At 39.2% G+C, this 23425-nt stretch overlaps 2 protein-coding genes across 3 annotated transcripts; both read right to left on the bottom strand.

The window, feature by feature from the left end:
* Window positions 1-3282: 3282 nt before the first annotated feature.
* LOC105007575 (tripartite motif-containing protein 35) lies at window positions 3283-6335 on the bottom strand. The gene is made up of 6 exons (XM_010866563.3): window positions 6108-6335; window positions 5818-5988; window positions 5439-5534; window positions 4475-4734; window positions 4269-4387; window positions 3283-3929 (listed from the first exon to the last, which is right to left on the bottom strand). Exons 1-6 carry the CDS (start codon window positions 6333-6335, stop codon window positions 3325-3327), a joined length of 1479 nt encoding a protein of 492 aa, XP_010864865.1. The 3' UTR covers window positions 3283-3324.
* Window positions 6336-7233: 898 nt separating this feature from the next.
* pmt (phosphoethanolamine methyltransferase) lies at window positions 7234-23180 on the bottom strand. 2 transcript variants are annotated; one of them, XM_013133413.3, is made up of 12 exons: window positions 22992-23180; window positions 20058-20232; window positions 19647-19802; window positions 18477-18613; window positions 17831-17988; window positions 15436-15624; window positions 14033-14122; window positions 13793-13882; window positions 10762-10884; window positions 10519-10650; window positions 10309-10425; window positions 7234-7682 (listed from the first exon to the last, which is right to left on the bottom strand). In XM_013133413.3, the coding sequence occupies exons 1-12, from the start codon at window positions 23002-23004 to the stop codon at window positions 7572-7574; spliced, it is 1491 nt and encodes a 496-aa protein (XP_012988867.2). In that variant the 5' UTR covers window positions 23005-23180; the 3' UTR covers window positions 7234-7571. The 2 variants fall into 2 exon arrangements, with proteins under 2 accessions (XP_012988867.2, XP_010864863.2); XM_010866561.4 differs by having other exon boundaries at window positions 20058-20229.
* Between the last annotated feature and the right edge of the window lie 245 nt (window positions 23181-23425).

Genomic DNA, 23425 nt, shown 5'->3' with positions numbered 1-23425 from the left:
TTGAGTACAGTTGACCTGTGTGTTGTGTTTGCTTTGACTGTTTATATTGCATGTGCATGTGTGTTTCCTATCGATCCGAAGAGGGCCTTTTCAAGTTAGATTGTTACGTTTTGATTGCAGAATGTTATTTTGCATTGGCAGTTAGATGTTGATCTCCAAGTGCTGTGTCAAGAAATCTTGTGTGTTGAGTTTTGACACAATGAGCCAAATTTTTAATTTTGTGTGTAAGCAATTGAAAAAAACTGTAACTAAAAGTTTAGAAGTTTTCACTTTCACAAAGAATTGAAATGACTGTACCAGCCATTTGGATTATACTTCATTTAATGCAGCAACAAATAATTTTACAGTGTACTTAGAATTGAAAGCTCATTTAGCCTACCAGTAATGAAGGTGTTGCTGCTACTGGTCCCTGTCTTTGGGTCTGAGGAAGAGCTGCCCCCAGGGATGCCCTCCACAATGGTTCGGTTTTCATTCAATCCAAGGGCCAGTTCCTCTGCTGGGGTATATTGTGGTGGTGCAGGACCACCACCTGTTTTTTTTTTCAGCCTTTTTCTTGCTGGCTGTTATAAACAGACAAACACATTATTTAACAGTGGCTTTTAAAAAGAAGGGAAAAAATTGGCTTTTTAAAATAAAGACAGTATGAATTAAAGGCTACCATTTTGTAGAATATTTTTGTATTTCACTTTTACTTGTTCCCATGTTCTAGTGGGTCCAGTGGTGGCTCTGACATTAAAGAAAGTAAATATTAAATTATTAAAATGCCAAAATACATACTGTAGAAAATGATAGAAACATCTACTATGGACAGCACTTACGCATTTAATTTGTCTGCTCCTTTTTGCCAGCCCTCTCTCCTGGCTTTTGCAGACTTTGAGGTGTTCCCTGTCGTTTTAATTAACGACTCAAATTCGGCATAACCTTCCATTAAAAGCTCTTGTTCTGCTTGGGAGAAAAATTGGGCACGTTCTTTGGCCATGCTGAACAGCCAATAGCAGCGTTGCTGATCAATGTTTCTACTGTCGATACATATCCCCTTTTAAGCCAACACATGAACGCGCAATTATCTCAGATAACTCCATCCAGCGATACTAATCATACACAACAGGTGTGTTCGAAGAACCCAATTAGCCGGATCATGATTAGCACGATGATATCATTGGATGTGTCATTTGATCTCGGATGTAATAAGCGACGTACAAAGAACGGGCCCCTGGTCATTAACTGCGCTGTTGAGTAGAATGGAACAGGAGCAGACAGAAAGGAGGGGTGATAAGAGAAGTGTGCTATGGTGTGTGTCCCATATGGTATCCGTTGTCTTGGTAGGCAGCTCTTTATAGGGGAACAGGGGACTTGAAAGCAGACAGGGATGCTATGGGAGTTGGGAATACTTTTATAAGAGGTTACTTGGGCTTATTTTAATATGTTACAGCAAGTGTGGTAAAAGTCAGGTCAGGTATTACATTTAATGGTTGTGATTAGACATACCTTTTAATTCTGTGGTGAGATGCTGAGAACATTTGCTCTCTGTTTGACTTATTCCTGGATCTGACGAGAACCAGGCCACACATTTCAATCACAACTCAGATGCAGATAAACTGCAATTTCTTAAAACGAGTAAAACTGCCTTCTAAATAGGATATAGTTTCACTTGTATTACATAGCATGCATTTAAAAGTAGAATGTTTAAGTATCTATCAATGGAGTCATAAAGCTGGTTGTCATTTACACACACTACACATTTAAACACTTTGACTTTGAGGACACTTGGATGAACCAACCACTTAGTCACAACCACTCAGTCACAGAGGGGATCTGGCTTAGTTGTTCCTGGACTGGGAAACTCAAAAATTAACTCTAAATCTGTTACCTGTATGGACAGACCGTTCACAGGCACAACTCAAATTGTTTCTCACTTTTGATTCCAAAATGCATAGCTAGCTAGTAAAATTAACAGCAAAGCTAGCAGCTCCAACCTACTAGCCAACAAGGCTCTAATAGAAAAAAAAAATGTGTACAGGCACTACACAATGTTCAAAATATTTGCTAGATAATAATATGTAACACCAAATGTGACAATAGTAACGTGACAATAATAAGTGACTAAATTCCTAAAATGTAAATAATACATATTACCAAGCCAACTAATGCCTGTAGCTAGCTAGTACAACCAAGCCGACGCTACAAGTCTGTGGTAAGCTGAGTTCTCCATGCACCGGCACAACTCAGTTATATAATCATTGTGCTTGCTTCCAAGAAGAATGCTAAGATAATAGTCAACACAAAATGCTTAGAAACTGTGCACTGCTAATTTCTAACACTTCCTTGAATGGGCATTGCCATCAAACTGGCTTAATTTTTTATTGGAGTAAATCTTCCCTAAAAACTAAAATCATGAAACTTGTTTGATGAAAGCCTACCAAGTAAACATTTTGACATTGGTTCAACATTGAAAATACATCTATAAACAAAAGTGATTCCACGTTAATTTCAGGGGCATAAATTAAAGTTCATAGGATGTCTTTGAGGTCCTCAGAGAGCAATTAGTCAATATCTTTTCAATACATTTCACGATGCTTGCTAACATGACTATCAAATGCTGAAAGACTTCACAACATACAGCATATTGTCGTCACATGTTTGCATCACTTAACCATGCATAGCGTATCATAAGAATGTGTGGAATTACAGTATGTATTGTAGATTTACTCTTTAATTTACTGTCAGCAAGTGGCAAATACGATACAGTATTTCATATTGCAGGATGACTACTATAAACTAAACATAATCGAAGAAGTACAGTAATATCACAAAAAGAAAAGCAATGTAATACAATCTCCTTATGTTGTACTATCACCTAGTGGTTGATAATAATATTCAGTTCAGAAAGAGGCCAGAAAGTTTTATGCACCATTTTGGTGTGTAGTCAGATAGAAGGGGCAAAACACAGATGTTATCAAGACCTTATAAACACAGGTGATTTAAGGAAGTGGCATCCACTTTAACATTATGTCCCCTCAGAAATGGTCAGTATCTCGCAGATGCCATCTGAAATAACCCAATTTTAACACGTTACCCAAACCTATTGTCTCATGTAACCCAGAATTCCAAGGTAACCCATATACTTATTTAAAAATCATACAATGTGATTTTCTGGATTTTAGTTTTAGATTCCGTCACTCACAGTTGAAGAGTACCTATGATAAAAATTACAGACTTCTACATGCTTTGTAAGTGGAAAAACCTGCAAAATCGGCAGTGTATCAAATACTTGTTCTCCCGACTGTATATTGTTTTTCACCACGCAGGTTCTGGACATTTAGATCACTGGTCAGATGGTATAAGACTAATTTTCTGCCCACACACCTGTTCCTGGATATTCCCTGGTAAGATCCTCAAGCTATAGAGGTCAGACCCATTGCTCAGATACGGAAAGACTTTCTCTGAGAAAGTGTGTGTGAACGTGTGGAGGCGCTCATTGTTATCCGGATCGGAGAAGGTCAGCTGCCCTCCGTCCCAGTCCAGTGTCACCCTGATCCTTCGGAGTCTCTGTCTCGAATTAATAACGATGGGGATGGGCGGCTCAGGCACGGACCGAACACTGTATGCACCCTCTTGGTGGTCCAAGCGCCAGCCTCCGGTCTTGATCACTCCCTTCCTCAATGAAGACTCCCCCACCACTCCCAGGGCCCATTCACAGCCAGTCCAGTCCTCCCCAAAAGATGGTTCCCTGACCTCCACGTCCCAGCTGTGCGTGCCTGAATCAAAGCCCTCAGAGCCCAGAACCCCTTCATAGAGGTTGAACCTCTCTGGATTGTCAGGAGCCATCATCTCTTGTCTCTCCCAGGAGTTTCTGATTCTGAACGTGGCCATGTCAGGGTCAACCAGGACATCTCTGTGAGCAGTGTTGGGGTCTAGAATCACTGGATCTGAATACAGTTACACAGACAGTGGGTTATATGTACAGTATGTGTTGTATCAACTGTGCCACAACTGATATGAACAGACATCATCCCAAAGTGATTAGAAAATACATTCTTAGAAAAAAAAGGTGCTATCTAGATCCTAATAAGTTCATTGTCAGTCCTCACTGGAAAACCCTTTGAAGAATCATTTTATTTCCCGGAACCATGGGTTCTCTTCCTGGGACAGCTGGATAAACTTTTTGGAAATAGTGTAGTGTGGACTTACAGGAAATAGACTGCCATGTGGCACACAGACATTGACCCATTCGTATGTGCTTTATCCATTTAACAGAGTCAACTCACAGTATTTCATATGTCCCTTTAGCTTCTCCCAGACTTTGACCTGCAGGTTTCCCAGGTGTTTAGCTACATCTAGCAGTGATCCTGAATCCAGCTGGGGATCTGGCACCATACACTGGGTTCTGGAAGAACATAGGAGTAGGAATGAAGGCTGTTGTGTTGTGAGTTCAGAACCAGAGAAAAGACATGTGACAGAGACAGCTGAATACCTGGTCTTGTGTGGAACGGCATGGTATCTCTGCAGCATGGTAACGTGGTCACCATCAAGATGCTCCTCTACAGCTCGGATCTCCGTCAAAAGACTTGAAATAACATTATTAATTTTGTCTATTTTTTCCTTTACCACCCTAGTCTTCTCTTTCTCTTCCTCTATTAGACCATTTATCCGAGCCTTCTCTTCCATAAGTAGAAATGTATAAAGAAAATGAAACTGTTTCTTCATTTCCTGGTGTGTCTCCGCAGCTTGAGTCTGGGAGCAAAGAAAAATACAGTTCAAACCAGGTTATCATCCAACCTATTCAAGACGGCACAGTACATGTAGAATAAAAAAAATTCCTTAGTGTCTTGTTTCAGGCATGGGATTTCACGTTATTATTAATAATACTAAACAGTCTCATTTTTTTTATTATTATTTCGAATGTCAATGGCATCTTTGTTATATTTCATTAAATTTGAATGTAATTAACCTTCAAAATAGGGAACACATTTTAGGTACTATGCAATTATCACTCCTATACACAGAGAGCTTACTAACAATTTGTTCCTTGTGTAAACATCTTTGTATTTATGTCTATGCTTTTAGTCTAGATAACACAAGGTTGTTGTTGTTGTTTTTTTTACAAATAAACACTGCCCAAATAAATGGATTTAGTTTCACATTCAGGTGCCTAAGACTTTTGCACAGTATTGTAGGTTGGACAATGTATGTATATATATATATATATATATATATATATATATATTATGTTCATGAAAAAGCTTACAAAATGACAAAACTTCTGTTAAATGAACTCTCTAGAATTATTGTATATTCCAGGCATTTGTTCTGAAAGAAATGGCCACAATATGTTGCACATTTAATATGCTTCATGGAGGTACATTTTAATGTACCTCCAAATGAACAGATGTAGTCACAAGTAATACTGCTTCCCAAGGATTATTTACTATAATTACCAGGATGTATTTTTCAGTTTGTCTACAGGCTAGTTTGGCTTCAGTGTAAAGTTCCAGCTTCTCCTTTAAGGTCTCCAGTTCAGCCTTTAAACTTTCCTGAAATAAAAAACAACATTTCAATATCGCTTCAATATTTCTTCAAACATTATTCCTTCAGAATTTAATATTTTAAAGATACACTCAGCAATATTACATCAAATCCAGACAACTTCGAACATACAGAGATCGAGTCAATAGGGGCAAACTTTTAAATTTTAATATTACCTAAATAAATATGCACACCAGCAACTTCAGGTTCATGTCTGTTACAGGAGATTGACAGACACTTTGGGACTAGTGCCATCCAGTATTTGAACCATACATCTATGTATCCCCCTACCTTCCGATCCTGGACAACTTCATCTATTAGACAGAACGTGTGTCCTTTATGTCTCCTTGAGTCGCGACACAGCAAACAGACCGGCTGTTCATCCGCCAGGCAGAAGAACTTGACTTTCTGTTTGTGTCGACCACAAAGCTTCTCTGACCCAGTGTGTCTGGAGCTCCTCTCCTATAAGTTATTGGATTTATTTGAACATCCATGAATACATTTACAGCCAATATTTCGAGGTGTAATGAACCCTAGTAAAAAGGGGTTAATTAAATCGGAAATAGGGTGCAGGTTCCAACCTGCAGAAACACCTCACACAGCCTCTTCAGAGTAAGGCTGACTGTTGGTAGAGACATGGATGATCTCTTCCTGCAGACTGGACACTCCTGGTGGTCTTTATATCTCCAGTAGTCCTCTATGCAGGTCTTACAGGCACTGTGGCTGCAGGGGAGGACCACAGGATCCTTGAAGATATCATAGCAGATGGGACAGAGGAAGTCTTCTTCTTGGAAGAAGCCAGAGGCCATTTTTTTTCTCAAGGAACTAGTGAATTCCAACTCCTCTTGAATGGCCTGTAAAGCATGAAACACACAAGTTCAAAGGTTAAAAAGTGGGTTGACTTCTACTCTACAATTGTACATTAGCTTTTAAGAGTAGTTTCTATAAGAGATATTCCTGTGTGTCTCACAACTTCCAATATAAAAAAAATACCAAGTCAATGACCTATTAAATCAAGAAACAAGTTATTCTCTTTACCAACTGAATACTCTTTGAATCAGATTTTCTCCCAAGTGAAATTCTCCAAATTCAATCGATTTATATAATAGAGGTACGGGTGGGGCCGGGTATTGGTCGAGAAGATGGGTGGGGGTGTTTAAACGATTTGAAAAGATCGATTGGCCCTGGGCTTTAACTGACCAATGAGACATAAGGTGACACCAGAAGTAAGGAGATTGGGTAGAGGGAGGTGAGAATGTCTCTATAAAGAAGATTGGCCTAAAAGTTCCATGAATGAACCTACCCTGAAGACTGAACATACAGCCATTAACCGCCCTATTGAGAAACATGTGATGGGTTCAGGACAGCCCACCTGGTCATTAACCAGCCTATTGTGATGTTGAATAGAATGGAACAGGAGCAGACAGGAAGGTGCAGTGATAGAAGAAGTGGGCCATGGGGTGTGTCTTAAATGCTACTCTTTTGCTACCCTTCAAGGCAAGCATTCCCTTGGTGACTGATGGGAATACCATACACTGATTGCTGCAGCCTAACAGCTGAAAGCCTAAGTGTGTTTCTAACAGTAGAAAAGTGTTGACATCTAGGCAAAACAATGAGATGGACTGAATGACAGACAGAAAGAAGGAACAGAAATTCTAATTTGAGAATTTAAATATTTATTTGTAAATCATATCAAACCATAGTACACTCACAATACAGTCTGGGTAATGATGCACATTTTTATTCAGTTACAATATTCAACTTTACACACATCACATCAAATGTAAGTGGATAAGTTCATATATCAGTTATTTATACAATTATGTTAATACAATTAATATATTACAAATATGCAATCCATTAGAACATCTCAAATTTAAGATACCAATAAATATACATATTTAAGACAGACTGGTCCCGGGACACTGAACATTTCTTCATTGAAATAGAATACTTAACCATCTGTTAATAAGTGCTACAAGGTGTGTAGTCTCAGATTGGTAATCTCCTCGAGAGGGTTTCTCTCACTCCTCGTTTCATCTCCCTCAGTTCCTTGATGCATGGAATAGACCCCAGCGTTGGTCCCCAGTAGTGCAGCGCTGGAGTTTTTCACTCCAGCCATTGATTATGGCCAGGTAGTCTTCCTCTGAGAACTCCTATGACCCATGACACAGTCAGTTAGTTGGTTTAACTACAATTCTACACAGTTTGACAAGGGACATGCTATTCATTGCAATTTCATGCCAGTCTTTTCATTTAGCAGTTTTAGCATTTTTACCCATTTTGCTATGTAGTGTAGAGCCATGTTGTCACTGTAAAGAATGTCCAACAACTTGACTGCCATATTATTATGATATATGAGTGAGAATGACTAAGAAAATCATTGGGTCCTCCTAAAGGGTGTGGATCACCTGGCTAGACGGATCGGTATTTGGCTTGCCAAAGCAGGCTTGAGCAGAGGCGTCGCTAGGATAACAATACATTTAGGGTTTAGCACACCACCCGCTCCGTCCGGGACAGAAAGTACAGGGTTTTGAATGTACACGCAGAAAATTTTGATGTACAGGCTAGCAGCCTACACATCTACATTGTCATAATGCACAATCAGAATTGTAGATGAATAGATCAGGGGACAATTTTTTATTATTATAATTTTTGGTCAATTTGAGATCCGGGGCTATTCATAAAAGATCCCAGGCTATAGCCCCGGACGCCCAGGCCTAAAGATGCCACTGGGCTTGAGTATTACAAACTGTTTGCTGACATGGCTAATTGAGTGGTGTCGGTGACTAATAGGAAAGCAGCTGCTAAAAAAGTCACATTTTAAAACGTATTTAATAACAACAGATTCTTATTTTATTTAAATTTTTAAGTATTTGATACACCGCCGATTTTGCAGGTTTTCCCACTTACAAAGCATGTACTGTAGAAGTCTGTCATTTTTATCATAGGTACTCTTCAACTGTGAGTGAGGGAATCTAAAACAAAAATCCCGAAAATCACATTGTATGATTGTATGATATAATTAATTTGCATGTTATTGCATGACATAATTATTTGATACATCAGAAAATCAGAACTTAATATTTGGTACAGAAACGTTTGTTTGCAATTACAGAGATCATAAGTTTCCTGTAGTTCTTGAACAGGTTTGCACACACTGCAGCAGGAATCTTCCATACAGACCTTCTCCAGATCCTTCAGGTTTCGGGGCTGTCGCTGGGCAATACAGACTTTCAGCTCCCTTCAAAGATTTTCTATTAGGTTCAGGTCTGGAGACTGGCTAGGCCACTCCAGGACCTTGAGATGCTTCTTACGGAGACACTCCTTAGTTGCCCTGGCTGTGTGTTTCGGGTTCGTTGGAAGACCCAGCCACAACCCATCTTCAATGCTCTTACTGAGGGAAGGAGGTTGTTGGCCAAGATCTCAAAATACATGGCCCCATCCATCCTCCCCTCAATACGGTGCAGTCGTCCTGTCCCCTTTGCAGAAAAGCATCCCCAAAGAATGATGTTTCCGCCTCCATGTTTCACAGTTGGGATGGTGTTCTTGGGATTGTACTCATCCTTCTTCTTCCTCCAAACACGGCGAGTGGAGTTTAGACCAAAAATATATATTTTTGTCTCATCAGACCACATGCCCTTCTCCCATTCTTCCTCTGGATCATCCAGATGGTCATTGGCAAACTTCAGACGTGCCTGGACATGCGCTGGCTTGAGCAGGGGGACCTTGCGTGCGCTGCAGGATTTTAATCCATGACGGCATAGTGTGTTACTAATGGTTTTCTTTGAGACTTTTCAGATCATTGACCAAGTCCTGCCGTGTAGTTCTAGGCTGATCCCTCACCTTCCTCATGATCATTGATGCCCCACAAGGTGAGATCTTGCATGGAACCCCAGACTGAGGGAGATTGACCGTCATCTTGAACTTCTTAGATTTTCTAATAATTGCCCCAACAGTTGTTGCCTTCTCACCAAGCTGCTTGCCTATTGTCCTGTAGCCCATCCCAGCCTTGTGCAGGTCTACAATTTTATCCCTGATGTCCTTACACAGCGCTCTGGTCTTGGCCATTGTGGAGAGGTTGGAGTCTGTTTGATTGAGTGTGTGGACAGGTGTCTTTTATACAGGTAACGAGTTCAAACAGGTTAATACAGTTAATACAGGTAATGACTGGAGAACAGGAGGGCTTCTTAAAGAATAACTAACAGGTCTGTAAGACCCGGAATTCTTACTGGTTGGTAGGTGATCAAATACTTATGTCATGCAATGAAATGCAAATTAATTATTTAAAAATCATACAATGTGATTTTCTGGATTTTTGTTTTACATTCCGTCTCTCACAGTTGAAGTGTACCTATGATAAAAATGACAAACCTCTACATGCTTTGTAAGTAGGAAAACCTACAAAATCGGCAGTATATCAAATACTTGTTCTCCCCACTATATATACATTGTACCTGCCCTGGTGAATGACAGAACAAGAGAGAAGTGTAACAATATATGTAGAGCATTTATCCACATGAAGTGTAACCGCACAGAGTTCAATGTAAATTGTTCCCTTGTCATTCTTATTTGTAATTATTTGCTTATTGTTACAACACTGCCCATTGCCAATAATAAATTCATGAATACCTTTATCCTTTTTTAATTTTTTTTGTGTAATGTGTAATGTTTACCTAGAGTTTTAGAATATTTTGTTATAGTCTCATTATTTAACACTTGTTAAAAGGTTTCCAGTGCCAAAGGAGCTCTTTGAATTGAATTGAGAGTGCCAAAGTTTACCTTGATGAATTCATCTTTAATGGGCACTGCTCTGGCCAGCTCCATCTCGATCACCTGCATGAATTGAGCGGTCCTGTCCTCAGCACGTACATCAGAGAAACCTGCCTGTTCCAGGAACTACAGACAGACAGGCAGGCAGACAAAGCTCATTATGTTAGCATGGTCCTGGATTATAACACAATTACACTGTAATGTCAGGCTTACGTATACCTTGCCGTATTGTGGTGGCGTGTACAGAATGTAGCCTCTCTGTTTGACGTACTCCTGGAACTGAGGAGTCCAAGGCTTTTCCCCACAGCAGTAGTCACTAATCAGCACCTGACCACCGGGTTTAAGCCACGACTGCAGGCAGGAACAGAACCAGCCCGTATTTGACGGGCAGACACAAAGAAGGTTAGAAAAACAGTGTGTGTCAGCCTAGTTAGTCGATGCGTGTGCAGGTGTGCCACTTACGTGGAAGCGCTTGAACAGTGCCAGTTTGTCATCAATGTGCAGGATGGTGTCTCGGCTGTAGACAACATCAAACGAACCCTGCTGGAAGTCTCTCTTGGTGGCGTCAGCCACCTCAAAGTGGACCTGCAGGAACAGGAAGTATCTATTCCACTCTTAACTGCTACTTCTGATTGATAAAAAACCTGCCATAACAAGGTTCATGCAGTGTCTTGATTTTGAATAATTATCCCATACCCACAAACGTTACATTCCCAAAAATATGTGTGTGAGGTAGGGGTGACACAATATATCGGTACTGACAATAACCGTGATATTAATAACACTAAATATTGATATCATGTTAATAATGCACATATAATTATATCGTATTCAATAGGAGAAAATGACGTTGTATTCTTCCCCAAACTCCTATAGGTTTTTCCATAGCGTTTTCATGTATCCTATAGACAAATGCTTAAACTACGAGTTTGAACCTATACACTGGCTTTTGAATGAACCCATTTACCACATCAGAACACCCAGGACAGACCTGCAAAGATATGTGCCGTTTTTGTAGCCTATTCACATTAGAAAAGGACATTGTATTTTTCAAAAACCTCCTCTCAGTTGTTCTATAGCTTGTTCATTTATGGACAATGCATGTGCTTAAACTATGTGTCTGGCCCTACATACTGGCATTGAAATCACAAGTCATCGTTGTAGCCTCATCACTAGGCGAAAATGACGTTGTATTTGTCCTCCTGGTGTTAGGCCTTGTGGATCTTTTGTCAGTTCATCTGGTTGCTTTTTCAATATCCATTAAGTGTAATTGTTGTTTGTGTATGCTTTTAACTTATGTTTACATACTCTACACCTCCCTACACTCATATTTTGAGTGTTATAAGTTTGCCAAAAAAGAGACAACATTCACAATAAACTAAGTCAAAGGTGAATTTGATAGATAGCATTATTATTCATTTTGACATTTTCTATAGATATCACGATAAAATATTTTGGCCACGATAATTGTAGAACGTTTTTTTTCAGTACCAAAGGCCATTCTATGAGTTCATTTGACTATTTTTGGAAGAGCTACTGCATAAATAGCGTGAGGATCTGTTTTGTGCTGTCTAAACTTTGCCTTTGTTCTTGAACGTAGCCTGTCCTTTTTGTTCTGATTGTTTTCACCTGTTTGTCGTTAGCCCTTGTTAGCACTCTATTTATTTCCCCAGTTCTGTCAGCCTTTTGTTGAGTTATTGTGTGTCTCTTGCTTGCCATCTTGTGTGGTTTGCCTGCTTGTGGTCCTGACTTTTTCTTGTTTCTTCAGTTTAGCTATTAAAACTTTCAATGTCCTTGTACTCTGTGCCTGGTGTCCTGCTTACCAAATAATGACAAATAGTGAAATTATTTTTGGTTTGAATTACAAACTTAAGCTATATAGAATGTAAAGACTTCAGTGACTACAGAAACAGTGAATGAGATAAAATAGACCATTTGAACAAAAACTGCCTGTAAATTGACAGCAAATCTTAATATTGTTTAACACGATATGTTAGTTAAGTATCATCTTTATCACCCACCAATATAAATCCTAATAACAGCCAATTATTATAGGAAAACTATAACTATAGGAAAATCTTTTTTAGTGTTATTGCATCTTCAGACAGTTCAGCTGATGCCACAGTTGTGTGCTTTACCTTTATTAATATGAATAACACTTCGATGACACACAAACTATCACACTTATCACTGTCAAGAAAACTGCAAAAGCAGGAAATCCTTGTGCAGTACAAAAAGTAGCCTTATCTCCAGATAAGCTCTGTACTAATTAACTAATTTGTATCCAGCCAATAAGTGGTAGTATGTGGTTGTATTGGTAGCTATATTGGGAGCTAATGCAAGCTAATGTTACCTGCTTATGTAGCTGATAGTACTAATATTTACTTGCTAACCCTTACCGTCATCAATACAGTGGATCTTGTTTCCAAGGAAGTGACACAGATGTTACAGCCCAATCAATAGGGTCAATCTGGCTAATCTAGACTATACATTTTTTTCTGACAAATTCTGATAATCATTAAAAATGCCCACTGAACTTAGTTTGTCCATATTGTACTTCCATAAGCCACCACTAGATGGCAGTCCCTTCTTTTTTTAACTCAGTCATTAAAAAATATATAATTGTATGGGGTGTCTTGAATAGGGGGTGCCTTTATTTCCTTTCGAATTCCCTACATGTGTGGAAGTGGTGGAGATTAGAGCAGGGATGTGTCCAGGCTTCCTTTGGATGGTTATATCCACAGGTGACACTCTAAACAATACAGCCTAGGCACACATTTGACCACTGGCTACCGCACCGTTATATCAAGTTATCATATAGGCCTAGTAATTCCACTAAAACAATGCAAAATAATAATAAACATTATCATAAAATGGCATTTAGGCTACACTTACCGTATTTTACAAATGGGTCGATTCCATCCTAATACTTTTCATCGTCTGAATGTTCAGACCCATTTTCACTGTCCTCGCTCTCCATAGTCATTTATTCCACTTTTTTCGCCATTTGGCCATTTCTTTTTTCTCAAAACAATTGCTTGTAGCCACTGAATGCGTCTTCAATGCAATCCAAGTGCATAATTACTTTATTGGGAGCATGGTAATTGCTCGCTCTTTCTCTTTCTTTTGGGGAGGGGGTGACATGGATAGACTTCGCTTTGGATTGGTTTATGTATTGTAGACTTCTATCCATATTAACGTGGAAGAAGAAGGAAGCATCTAACCTCTACGGTTACAGAGCAGTGAATAAAAATAACAACGGACATTAAGATTACGCTTTTGTGGACGATTATGGTGTCAAAGTAATGAGATAGCTGACTTTTTAAGAGGATTGCCAAATTAGGTTACCCACCCTGTCTAAAAGCCTTTTCCATTTTAGGCCTGGTATGTGCAACACAAGCAATCAACTGTGAGGATGTGGCAAACTCATCTGACATCATCCAGATGTAAGCCACAGTAGATGACCCAATGACGGATGATGAATCAAACTCACTGATGGCAGCTTCTCCTTCACGGCTCTTTCCACGGCTATTTCCACCATGTTGGCTGACAGATCCAAGCCCAGGACCTCCACACCGAAGGTCTGCGAGACATCATAATCATCATCCCCCTCCCCTATTATCATAATTCAAATATTTGACCAAACCATATCCAATTGTTTGTCTATTGAACATGAAAGTGGACTAGAGGAGGTTCCAGAAAATTCCTTTGTGCAGCTTTGACCGGGACTCACCTTTGCCATGTAGAAGTTTCCCCCGCCGATGCCACACCCAATATCCAGAACCTTCATCCCCGGCTTCAAGTTTAGCATGTCCACAAACTCCTTGAACCGCAAAGTTAAAAAAGAGAGAAAGTGAAGCGGCACACAAGATCAAACTCACACGCACATTGGCCCTCATTTATCATTCTTGCGGAGAAACGGGCGTATATGTTGGCGTAAGATTTTGCTTACACTCCTCTCACCGCCTGATTTATGAAGCTGTGCGTACCTTTAAAATCCAGGTGTACGCAATACCTGCCCTTGATAAATGCCGCGGCTGAAAACGATCGTCATTAGAATAACACGCCCCTATATATTCAAGTCTCCGCTTCCCCCACGCCCTCATTTTACGCCATGGACACACGGAAGACGGCAAAAAAGAGAAACTTCTCTCACGTGGAGATTGAGACGATCACCAGGGATGTAGAAAGAAATAAAATAGTTTTATTTGGCAGTTTAAAAAGAGGAATAAAAGATGATGATATGATGTGGAGTACCATTCATTAACATTAATAATTGCATGAAAATTTGTAATATTCGTCTTATTATTTTATTATATTTATTATTAATGACGTTTATTGTTATTTAGAAGAAGAATGTCGTTATTATTATTATTTCTATTATTATTATTATTTAAAAGAAGTAGAATGTGATTTTTATTATTTTGTCAGTCTGAATTATATTTTGGTCATTAAAAGACTTTTATTACTGAACCCAGTCCGTGCGCAACTGCCGGGCCTAACCCTGAAACGTCATGTAAAGCGCACAGTCTCGTATCTGAAGGAATACATATAAATCAAATGCTTTGGTAAAGTCACACAAATTAAACATTGAAGTCCATGTTGCACAAAAATAAACACTGAAGTTTGTAATTATTATGTTGTTGTTTTTTTTACTGTGGGTCATAATATATCATATCTTTTAGTTTGTCAGTGCGTTAGGATTTTTTTTCTGCGCATTTTCGCACTAACTCAAAACATGCGTACACCACCTCCTGAGCTGGCGTAGGATTTGACAGTGCCGTACGCCAACGTCCATATTGATAAATCTCAAAGTCACCGTGGTTTTGGGTGTACGCCAGGTGTATGCTGGAAATTTGGTGTACGCACTATTGATAAATGAGGGCCATTGTGTGTAATACCCAACTCGTTTTAAATAGAGAAGGCCGAAAGAGCAAAATACTCAAGCTCTTTCTCTTGGCGTGACTAAAAAGTAACCGCACAACCTTTAGAGTATGTTGCCACCAATAACATTTCAGACATTTATATTTAACTTTGTTACAGCTCCTATGCCCACCTGTCCATAGGAAGAAGGAAAAGAAATGATGCTTTAGGTCTTGTCTGTTTATGTGAGTGGATGCATGTGTGCCTGTTCACCTTTGTGGTGCTGGGGCCTCCAGTGCTTACGTATCCTGCCCCGAACATCTTCTCATAACGCAGGATGCCGTTGCGTGTGTACTGCTGGTTATCCAGGAACTGCTGGAAGGTACTGAAGCCACCCTGACAGGTAGCGTTACGGCTAACCTTCTGTAGTAGCCAACACACCTGGTTCTGGTTGTTCTTCATCTTGGAGAGAAGGGGGGGTTAATACAAGAAGGTAAAGTAAGAGAAGGTTATTAAATTAAATTAAATCACGCCTTTCAAAGCTAACACGGGCACAAATCAATCTTGAAGCGGGCATCTTCTGAGGTGAGATCATTATGGAACGGGCCTGTCCACATTTATTCACTGCTCTTCCATGTGACTGAAAGGAAGGTCTTGCACTTGTAACAAAGAAGAAAATTTGCTCTTCTTACACTGCAACTGTTCTCCACCACTGTATTTCAGTGTCAGCTTAACTGTGTCACTTCTCTTATTTATCGCTGGATGTTTACGTGGAAATCAGTCATGGTAAGGTTTCCTTCAATCTAATTTTGCTACTACATGTCAGGTGAGTCTGTCAATTAGTAAAACCAGCCAGAACAAGCCAAATAAGGCTTTTTAGTAAATTAACCGCTTTCTCCCCAATAAACAATGTTGTTTAACAGCAGACCAGCTGAGAGGTGTGTACAACTACAATTCTCTAAAGGAAGGAATCTTGTAAAACACAACAAGGGCAGTCAAGTTGCAATGAAGATTGGAACTGAATTTTGGTAGCAAATAGTTTCACTGCCTTCATGAAGCCGGATAATACCAGGCAGGACTGTACACATCAATCACGGGAAAGTCAAGCAATATGCATGCGCATTAAACAGAAACTGGCAAAACTGTGTCAAAAATAAAATGTGGCGCACGCTAGCTTGGAAAGTGCCATCCCTAGCTATCAATATCAAGTTTACACAACAAAATAATGTAGCATCTTGAATCATCTGCGATTTGTCTCAGAAAATGTAGCGTAGTGTTACAAAAGCCCTAAGGAGACAAGCGGCCCCACACCATGCCAGGAAAATGACCCCACAGCATAACAGAGCCTGTCCATTATTCAGGTTTACCCTTCATTTAATCACCCTTCTGTATATTAAGAGGCACCAGCAGGCTCTTCACACTAGTAAGGATTAAAGTATGTTAGCATAATCTGAAACAGTAATATGGTATTCTGAAATGGTAGTATCATGACATTTTAGACATCAGCCGGGTAGCCTGAAATAGCCCATTAAAATTGACACATACACTCACCTAAAGGATTATTAGGAACACCATACTAATACTGTGTTTGACCCCCTTTCGCCTTTAGAACTGCCTTAATTCTACGTGGCATTGATTCAACAAGGTGCTAAAAGCATTCTTTAGAAATGTTGGCCCATATTGATAGGATAGCATCTTGCAGTTGATGGAGATTTGTGGGATGCACATCCAGGGCATGAAGCTCCCGTTCCACCACATCCCAAAGATGCTTTATTAGGTTGAGATCTGGTGACTGTGGGGGCCATTTCAGTACAGTGAACTCATTGTCATGTTCAAGAAACCAATTTGAAATGATTCGAGCTTTGTGACATGGTGCTTTATCCTGCTGGAAGTAGCCATCAGAGGGTGGGTACATGGTGGTCATAAAGGGATGGACATGGTCAGAAACAATTCTCAGGTAGGCCGTGGCATTTAAACAATGCCCAATTGGCACTAAGGGGCCTAAAGTGTGCCCAGAAAACATCCCCCACACCATTACACCACCACTACCACCAGCCTGCACAGTGGTAACAATGGTAACTTTTTCCTATTTGTAGTGGAGATGAGTGGTACCCGGTGGGGTCTTCTGCTGTTGTAGCCCATCCGCCTCAAGGTTGTGCCTGTTGTGGCTTCACAAATGCTTTGCTGCATACCCCGGTTGTAACGAGTGGTTATTTCAGGAAAAAAGTTGCTCTTCAATCAGCTTGAATCAGTCGGCTCATTCTCCTCTGACCTCTAGCATCAACAAGGCATGTTCGCCCACAGGACTGCCGCATACTGGATGTTTTTCCCTTTTCACACCATTCTTTGTAAACCCTAGAAATGGTTGTGTGTGAAAATCCCAGTAACTGAGCAGATTGTGAAATACTCAGACCAGCCCGTCTGGCACCAACAACCATGCCACGCTCAAAATTGCTTAAATCACCTTTCTTTCCCATTCTGACATTCAGTTTGGAGTTCAGTAGATTGTCTTGACCAGCACCACACCCCTAAATGCATTGAAACAACTGCCATGTGATTGGTTGATTAGATAATTGCATTCATGAGAAATTGAACAGGTGTTCCTAATAATCCTTTAGGTGAGTGTATTATAATGATTGAGCAAAAACTGTGTAATAAAGCCACCTACCTTGATGTAAGTCTGCACGGTTTTATTAAGAACAATGTCAAAGCCAAACACCTGACCGTCCTCCCCCTCAGGCCCCTTCCACAGTGTAGTTGTAATCAGATGACTGTACTGTGCCGATGACCTGTAGTGCGTTGGGTTAAAGTCCCTTTTAGAGTCGCCTACACAGAGAGGGACAGAGAAAACGCCAGGGTGAAAAAGAGGAAGAGTGGGAGGAAGAAGGGACATATTAGAGAGAGAGAAAGAGAAAAATAAAGGAGTATTGAAGGAGCAGAAACAAAGAAAGGCACAGTTATAATTTTATTTGACAGCATGTTTTTTTTTAAATAACATAGCATTATTTTACAGCTTCATACCAACAGCATTTAAAGCATTCCACCATTTCTGGTCACTGGTTGTAAAAGTGGCATTGTTGAGTTAAAACAATTCCCAATTTTTCTGTAACAGGATAGCTGCATGGCAGAGTAAACATGTTGCTATACTACCTCCACTTATCCAACCGCATAACCTCTTAGCTTGAATAGCAATTCCTGTCAAGTGTGACAAATTATTCAAGTGACATTTAAACTGTTAACTAGCATGGTCTCAAATCTGTTTGGGCTATCTTGCTAGCTGCTTAGGGCCATTGTCAGGGTAGGCTAGCTCATACCTGATTGGTGGTTGCAGGACTCTCTGAAGAACAAGTATCCTCCAGGACGGAGCCATCCCAGCATCCTCTCTGTTAGTGACCTCAGTTCTTCATCGCTTAGGTACATCATCAGCCAGTTGGAGAATATGATGTCATAACTGATGGTGTGATTCATATTAGCAAAAAATGTAAAGCCTGACACAGACATCATGATATACATACATTCTAAATTGATTTCCACATTCCCAAAGTGTATGTGTTTATATTGTACTCTCGATTGTTACTTTTTTCTATCTTAAATTTTTTATTATCTGCATTCTGCAAAACAAGCCCCTGAAAGCATTTCACTTTTGGTGTACACCTGTTGTTAATAAAAGATGTGACAAATAACATTTGATTTGATATTGATTAGATCATGCACAATACCCAAGACAGTCAGTGACCCACTACATAGGAAATAATTGTTCAATTTTAGCTGAGTCTAAACTGTTACACCGTATTAGTGTAATCCAATACAATTGAAGAATTGCGTAATTGAGTTTGTTCTCCCAAAATAAATCTGTGCCTGACCTTATGTTGAAATAGTGCTATACTACCAACTCACTGAATGACTCAGGGTAAAGACAAAGGTCATCACTCATTCGAACTAAACCATAGACTTAGTTCAGGTCCCACTACACCTCAATCCAAAATCAGAGGCTTTATTTAAACAAGACCATAAACATTTGTGGATCTGTTATCTTAAATACCAACCTATATTATATATAGCATGCATTATACAAACAGCAGAACTATTTTATAATACATTAATATTATATATTGATTATATATTTTTAACCTTTTTTGAAAAGGAAAGAAAAAGGTGCAGTGGTCTCTTAATGGTTTTTTGGTATAGAGCTCCAGAAAGAATTAATAGAACACTGCACCTTTTTTTTCCTTTTCAAAAAAGGTTACAAATATTATTACACAATGCAACATGGTTTTCATGTTATATGACAATTATTATTTAGTATATTCATACTACATGAAACAGTGGACCTGTTTTACAATATCATATAAAAATACAACATAATTTTAATAAATAGTGAAATATAAGATTTTTTTCTATACGAAACAGCTGACCGGTTTGATAAAACTGGAATATCAAAAATGTCCGGTAGGTAAGTATAATATACTAATGAAACAGTAGACCTGTTTTTGGGAAAGTCCAGCTTGGTGACATCAGCCTGGATGAAGGCTGCATTGCTATGGTGGCCATTTTCCTGCTGATTTTTCTTCACAAAGCTCTCCATGAAGTCCACCGCTGTCACGTGACTGGCCTGGGCCAACAGATGGCTGGTAAACCTTCTGGAAGACCACAAAAGAAGAAACCAACACAAAAGGTCAGATAGGTCAGCGACACATCATACTGTACAGTATAAATACCCTAGTTATAGCCCACTGGACTGTTCCAACCGCAGCTATGTAAGCATTTTTCCCTGGTAACATGGTCAGTTAATAATACAAGTCCTGGCTCTACAGAGATCATGAAACGTTGATGTTTTGTTGTTAATGGTTATTGATAATTGGTTTTATCGATACATTTAAAATTGGCCAGCTGACCCGATGCCGGCGCCCAGCTCCAGGATCCTCTGGTCATGTAGACTGGGCAGCAGGGAGAGGATCTCGGGCAGCTCATGCTGGGTCAGCTCCTTGGCGTGGGAGTCTAACATCATTTCCTCCACGGTGGCCTGGCGGCTGTGCTCCTTCCAGAACTCTGTCATTGAACTCCTTTCTACTCAAATTCGAAATAACACAACAGGGGAAGATCTAAAGAAATCTGCTGGCCAAAACCGACAAAAGGTTGAGTAGCATTTCTGTGTTTTATGCGCCCAGTCCGTGTCTTAGTCATCTACACTGTTCTATTATTGGATACTGTATATATATATATATATATATATATATATATACTGTATATACAGTGGATATAAAAAGTCAACACACCCCTGTTAAAATGCCAGGTTCTTGTGATATAAAAGATTGAGACTAAGATAAATCATGTCAGAACATTTTCCATCTTTAATGTGACCTATAACGTGAACGATTCAATTGAAAAACAAACTGAAATCTTTGAGGGGTAAAAATAATATATAAAAACACCCAACTCACTGAATGACTTTTGATCTTTTTGCAAAAGCGCTCCAAATCTGTCAGATTGCGAGGACATCTCCTGTGCACAGCCCTCTTAAGATCACCTCACAGATGTTCAATTGGATTCAGATCTGGGCTTTGGCTGGGCCATTCCAAAACGTTAATCTTCTTCTGGTGAAGCCATGATTTTGTGGATTTGGATGTGTGCTTTGGGTCGTTGTCATGCTGAAAGGTAAACTTCCTCTTCATCTTCAGCTTTCTAACGGACACCTGAATGTTTTGTGCCTGGTATTTGGAACTGTTCATAATTCCCTCCACCCTGACTAAGGCCTCCTGTTCTTTGGGTGATGTGCAGTGTTGTTTTTGTGCCAAACATAACTTTTGGAATTATGGCCATAAAGTTTAACCTTGGTTTCATCAAACCATAACACATTTCCCCACGTGCTATTGGGGGACTTCAGCCAGGATTGGATGTTTTTCTCTGTAAGAAAAGGCTTACGTCTTGCCACCCTACCGAGATTTCTTCTCGTCTTTTCATCAATTTTGGAGGGAAGTCCAGTTCTTGGTAACGTCTCTGTTGTGCCATATTTTCTCCACTTAATGATGACTGTCTTCACTGTGTTCCATGGTATATCTAATACTTTGGAAATTATTTTGTACCCTTCTCCTGACTGATATATTTCAATATCCCTCTGATGCTTTGGAAGCTCTCTGTGGACCATGGCTTTTGCTCTGAGATGCAACTAAGAAAATGTCAGGAAAATCCTACTAGAACAGCTGAACTTCATTTGTGATTAATCAGAGTCACATTAAATGATGGCAGGTGTGTAATGACTTCTATTTACATGAGTTTGAATGTGATTGGTTAATTCTGAACACAGCCACATTAGAGGGTGTGCACACTTATGCAACCAGGTTATTGTAAGGTTTTTATTTTTTAATATTTCCCCCTCAAAGATTTCTTTTTTTTTTCAATTGAATTGTTCACATTATAGGTCACATTTAGAGTGGAAAAAGTTGTGACATGATTTATCTTTGTCTCATTCTTTTACATCACAAAAACCTGGCATTTTAACAGGGGTATGTAGACTTTTTATATCCATATGCGGTTTTATACAATGCTACTTAATGGAATGCCAGGTTTTTGGATCACCAATAGTAAAGAAATCGTTAAGGTTCTGAATATTAAGTACTAGAATACACCATTTGCAATTTCAATATTTTTATACTTTGACTTATCCTGCCAGTTTCAAATATTTAAATTAAGATTTTTTTCACATCAGACAAATCACACCATACGCCAAATATTTAAGGGGCTTTTTTGTATTATTGCAAAATGTGATTAACTATTAAAAATACAAAACTTAAAAATAACAATTTCATAATACTGACCAGGCATGCTGGGCCGAGAGGCCCCAACAAATGTATTGGTTGTAATAAGACATCATAGTAACATAGCATAAGTCAAGGACACATTTTTAGGAATGAAAACCATAAGAATTTTGCCACCCATTGGTAAATCCATAGAATTGCAAAAAATTCATAGTTAAAATGCAACTTGTTATATCCTTGATCTATTGCAAAAGGATTAGAATTTCAATATGCTATGAAATTGCAAAATGTTGTCTTTGAGTAGATTTGCTGAATGTCATTAAAACGGTATGTTTTCTATGCCAACATATTGCAACCAGGGCACTCAGAGAGTGAGAGCTGGCCAATACAATACCTACACAAGACAAAAAAAATGATTTTAATATAATTTAAAACTATCACAGATACTGCCGCTTGTTTTTCAGACCAACGAGTCATTGGTCACTTGAAAACCAGATTGGCCATTGGATGTAATAATTATAGAGTTAGACATACATGTGAGGTCATAGTGATTTGCAGTAAGAAATTGCCCATAATGATTTGTCTTGCTTTGTAAGTTAACCAGCTGCCATTGGATGTAATAATTATAGAGTTAGACATACAGATGAGGTCATAGTGATTTGCAATAACAATTGACCATAATGATTTGCCTGGCTTTGTTAGTTGCCCTGATCTTTTTTGAATATGTGTCTTGCTCTGGAAGTCTACCAGATCATTCTCCCTTATTGAACACCCAGAGAAAATTGGTCATATATCAGTAATAACAGCCATGTTACAACATAAAACATGTATAAATGCAACAGTGTCTCTATTAATAAACTACTAGCCTAATATCAGTACAATCAAGTAGTAAACGGTAACTACAAATAAAACGTTCCTGAGCAGTAAAGATTACTGGCATTGCTTCAATTAGACAGTAAACTCAGAAGCACATGTTGGACCAAACAGGCTTACGTCAGCCTGATCATGACAATGTTAACGCGTTTGAATAATCCATCACAAATATAGAGTTTAAGAGTATTCTAATCGTCTTACCTTTGGTGTCCATGCTTGAAGTTCAAAAGAGTTTCAACATATATAATTTAAAACCCCGGATAACTAGTACTGTTTCTGTTAACTGAATAATTTATCAGTCTATCCGTTCAGTATTAATATGTTGGTCATACATCAGACCATTGTAAACTTTTTGCGAGGTATCGTGTTTAAATATGCGGTGATTATGTGCATATAGGAGTAGGCTGTCAATAGTTGACAGGTAACTAACCATTCGGATGCGCCGAATTTTAGGGGAGGGGAGTAGAAAAAAATCAGGCTTCGCATGAATAATCATCGGCGCTAGTAAAGGGCGGTCTTTGGGACGTTGTGTAATGAGTTGGCATGGGATTTCCCACACCGTTTCCTGACTCTGACTTGTTAGATACTGACCCAGTGAGGTGTCAATCAATTTGGAGAGAAGATAATGCAATATT

Source organism: Esox lucius, chromosome 4 (assembly GCF_011004845.1).
Source record: "Esox lucius isolate fEsoLuc1 chromosome 4, fEsoLuc1.pri, whole genome shotgun sequence".
Lineage (NCBI taxonomy): Eukaryota > Metazoa > Chordata > Actinopteri > Esociformes > Esocidae > Esox > Esox lucius.
Note: the sequence above shows the minus strand (reverse complement) of the source record. Positions and strands in the feature narration are given on the sequence as shown.

Excerpts from the sequence above, each read along its gene's own strand:
- pmt (XM_013133413.3), bottom strand. Across the intron at positions 13,883-14,032 it reads GAAACTTCTACATGGCAAAG|ACCTTCGGTGTGGAGGTCCT; the intron begins GTGAGTCCCGGT and ends GATGTCTCGCAG. Across the intron at positions 10,885-13,792 it reads TGAAGGAGAAGCTGCCATCA|GTCCACTTTGAGGTGGCTGA; the intron begins GTGAGTTTGATT and ends CTGTTCCTGCAG.
- LOC105007575 (XM_010866563.3), bottom strand. The coding sequence starts at position 6,335 with ATGGCCTCTGGCTTCTTCCAAGAAGAAGACTTCCTCTGTCCCATCTGC. Across the intron at positions 5,989-6,107 it reads TGTGTGAGGTGTTTCTGCAG|GAGAGGAGCTCCAGACACAC; the intron begins GTTGGAACCTGC and ends AATAACTTATAG. Across the intron at positions 3,930-4,268 it reads AAAGGGACATATGAAATACT|ATCCAGTGATTCTAGACCCC; the intron begins GTGAGTTGACTC and ends AACTGTATTCAG.